The sequence below is a fragment of the Sceloporus undulatus genome, chromosome 2 (assembly GCF_019175285.1).
Source record: "Sceloporus undulatus isolate JIND9_A2432 ecotype Alabama chromosome 2, SceUnd_v1.1, whole genome shotgun sequence".
Lineage (NCBI taxonomy): Eukaryota > Metazoa > Chordata > Lepidosauria > Squamata > Phrynosomatidae > Sceloporus > Sceloporus undulatus.
In genome coordinates, this window is record NC_056523.1 from 194,877,935 (window position 1) to 194,881,234 (window position 3,300).

General features: G+C 47.0%; 2 protein-coding genes across 2 annotated transcripts in view; both read right to left on the reverse strand.

Moving 5' to 3' along the window:
* ALKBH7 (alkB homolog 7) overlaps positions 1-2,834 on the reverse strand; it is a 511,499-nt gene extending 508,665 nt beyond the window's left edge. The window contains exons 1-2 of the mRNA XM_042455735.1: positions 2,570-2,834; positions 594-767 (exon numbers count right to left, since the gene is read on the reverse strand). Coding sequence (XP_042311669.1) covers positions 594-767; positions 2,570-2,791 — 396 coding nt within the window. The 5' untranslated portion in view covers positions 2,792-2,834. The remainder of the gene's footprint in view (positions 1-593; positions 768-2,569) is intronic.
* Positions 1-3,300, reverse strand: part of CC2D1A (coiled-coil and C2 domain containing 1A) — a 149,059-nt gene that overhangs the window by 107,834 nt on the left and 37,925 nt on the right. The window lies entirely within an intron of this gene.

A 3,300-nucleotide genomic window follows, 5' to 3' on the forward strand; every position in this document is an offset into this window, starting at 1 on the left:
GTATGCTATTTAAATGATGCATGGGTCCTAAGAGTCCGGAGGTCGCCACACTCCATTCCTAAGCGCTGGGGTGCAGCTTCCGGTTTCTTAGGATGCATGCATCATTTAAATAGCATACCTCCAAAGAGACCCGAAGCAGCTTTATTTTGGCAGTCTGTAACAGGCCATCAGTAAAATAACTGTATATTATTATATTTATTTTTTTAAGCCTGCATTTTTTAAAATAAAAGTATTTTGTTTTTCCTCCTATGAATTCCGCAAACAACATGACTTTTGTGAAATCAAAGGCTTTCAGGGCCGGCAGCCATAGTTTTTTGTGGGTTTTTCGGGCTATGTGGCTATGTTCTAGAAGAGTTTCTTCCTAACATTTCACCAAGAAGTTTCTTCCTGACGTTTCACAGATGCTTGGGAAATGTCAGGAAGAAACTCTTCTAGAACATGGCCACATAGCCCGAAAAACCCACAAAAAACATGACTTTTGTGCAACAGCCTGCAGGGTGTTTTTTTATGTCATCCATACCATCCCCACACCACCCCGTTAACAGGATACTACCCTATAAGAAACCCATGTAGCCCTTCTTTGCTAAGTTTACCTTGACACTGTCTACATGAGGCTTTATGTAGCCAGTTTTGGCCAAATCAAGGACGTGAACCTGAGAGAGTTGTGGCACTCCTGGGGGGAAAGCTGTATCTCGGACCCTTTGCAAGATCTCATTGCTCTCCTTGCTCCAATGTGATTTTTCTGTCTCACGGTACTTATGAATAGCCTGCAGGAGGGAAAAGAGATATTCTGAATGATCTAAAAAAAGAAGAGACAGTCATCAGCAAGTGTTGCCCTAAACCAAAGGTGACTTGGGCTGCATGCACACTGCAGAAATAACCCAGTTCAACACTATTATGGCTCAATGCTATAGAGTTCTTGGAATTGCAGTTTTGTAAGACATTTAGCCTTCTCTGTCAGAAAACTCTGGTGCCACAACAAATTACAAACCTCAGCATTACATAGGATGGTGCCACAGTAGAAAAAAGTGATGTCGAACTGGATTATTTTGGCAGTGCAGATGCAGCCTGTTAAAAGGCACACAAAAACAGAGATTTGAACCTGAAACCTTCCATTTCCTAATTCAACACTCTCTGACATTACATCCCCCCCCCCCAAAAAAAACCCTGTACAGTATACAGCATGTCCAGAGTGATCAGACGTCCTCCTTTTCCTGGACACATTTCAACCTTCTGTCCAGGAAGAATTTCAAAATGACCTCCATTTTGAGCATGACTAAGAAGCACTTTGCGCAACATCACCTTTGCTTTTCAGTTCTGAGAAATTTGGCAGTCTGCTCTCACTGCAAATAGGATAATAAGATGGATCCTTCTCAAGTTCTTTTTTCCTTGGACCAGCAACAGACAAGACTGGCACCCATTGCTCAGGGTGCTTTCATTTCTTGGAAGGGAAAAGGATAGCAAAAAAGGCAATGGGCTGTTTGGGGACACAATGCAAATGGTGAAAGCCCACCCCCACCCCCAATTAATTTCAGCACAAAGGGCAAGTACAAGAAACGATTTAAATGTAGATTCAGTCAAGGGTATGTTCCTAGTGAAGTACCATTTTAAGCCTTTCTCTTGCTCAGAGTTCTACTGCAAGCCAACAAGGCATTTTGGCAAAGAAAAATATGTTTGAGTACATAAAAAATACAGTATCTGTAAAATAGTTGTGAATAAACCATATGAAATGAATTTTTATTTATATTAGTTTTCTTTGCTTTTATTTTGTAATGTCCTACTCTATTTTTTCTTTAACGACCTACACTCTGCAGTGCCTTGTCCTCCTTTGTATTTAGGACAGCTAGTCACTTTCAGCATGTCTTTTGCTTGCAAACGGAGCACTGCCTCTATTGTTGTTGTGCCTTCAAGACATTTTGACTTATGGTGACCATAAGGCTGTGAACCTATCACAGGGTTTTGTTGGCAAGTTTCTTACGAGCGGGGTTTGCCACTGAATCATAGAGTTGGAAGAGACCGCAAGGGCCATCCAGTCCAACCCCATTCTGCCATGCAGGAAATCTAAATCAAAGCATCCTCAACAGATGTCCATCCAGCCTCTGCTTAAAGACCTCCAAGGAAGGAGACTCTACTATACTCCAAGGAAGGAGTGTGTTCCACTGTCAAACAGCCCTTACTGTCAGGAAGTTCCTCCTAATGTTGAGGTGGAATCTCTTTTCCTGGAGCTTGCATCCATTGCTCCATTGGGTCCTAGTCTCTGGAGCAGCAGAAAACAAGCTTGCTCCCTCCTCAATATGACATCCCTTCAAGTATTTAAACAGGGCGATCATATCACCTCTTAACCTTCTCTTCTCCAGGCTAAACATCCCCAGCTCCCTAAGTCTCTCCTCAGAGGGATTCATGGTTTCCAGAGTATTACTAGGCACCACACTTCTATGGATGCAGCGGGCTGAGAGAGTGTGACTCGCCCAAGGGCCACCTAGCGGGTTTGCATGGGATTCGAACCCAGGTCCCCAAGTGCAATGCTCAAGCCACTAGGCCACGCTGCCCCCGCCGTGCATGCACCCACCCCGTCCCAATGGGCCTCTTCGTAGCGCCGGCGCCTCAGCTGCGGCTCCAGCTCCCCCACCAGCCGCGCCTCCTCCTCCTCGCTGAGGAAGCCCGGCAGAACCGAGGAGCCTCCCGCCCGGAGCCTCCGCCACAGGGCCCCGCTCGAGGCCCGGACCTCGGCTCCCAAGCACAGCCTCCTCCGCCTCACCAACGGCGGAGGCAGCAGCAGCAGCCCTCGCATGGCGGCCGCTGGGCCTCAAAATGGAGGAGGCCGCGGTGCATGCCGGGCCCGGGAGCAGCAGGCCCCCTCTGCTTATATGTCGCCATTATGATTAGGCCCCAAAGCAAGCCTCTCTGTTGTTGCTGTGGAACTCCAAGACACATAGCCCCGTTTCCTCTGTGAGGGAGTTATGGAGGAGGAGAGAGACCTTGCACTTCCTCCTCCAACTCAAGGCATTCCCCCCAAACTTATGGCAGTCCTATCATGGGCTTTTTCATGGGCAGATTTGTTCAGAGGAGGTCTGTGCTATGGCGTTCCTCTGAGGCTGAGAGAGTGTGACTTGTCCAAGGTCACCCAGTGGGTTTAAATGGCTGAGTCAGGATTCGAACCCTGGTCTCCAAAGTCATAGCCCAATGCTCCAACCACTACACTGTGCTATTATACAACATTTGAACCCTTGTTGGCTTGAAATGCCTGACAGCCGGGTTGCCATAATTGTCCACTTTTACCAGGGACAAAATGTAGGACAA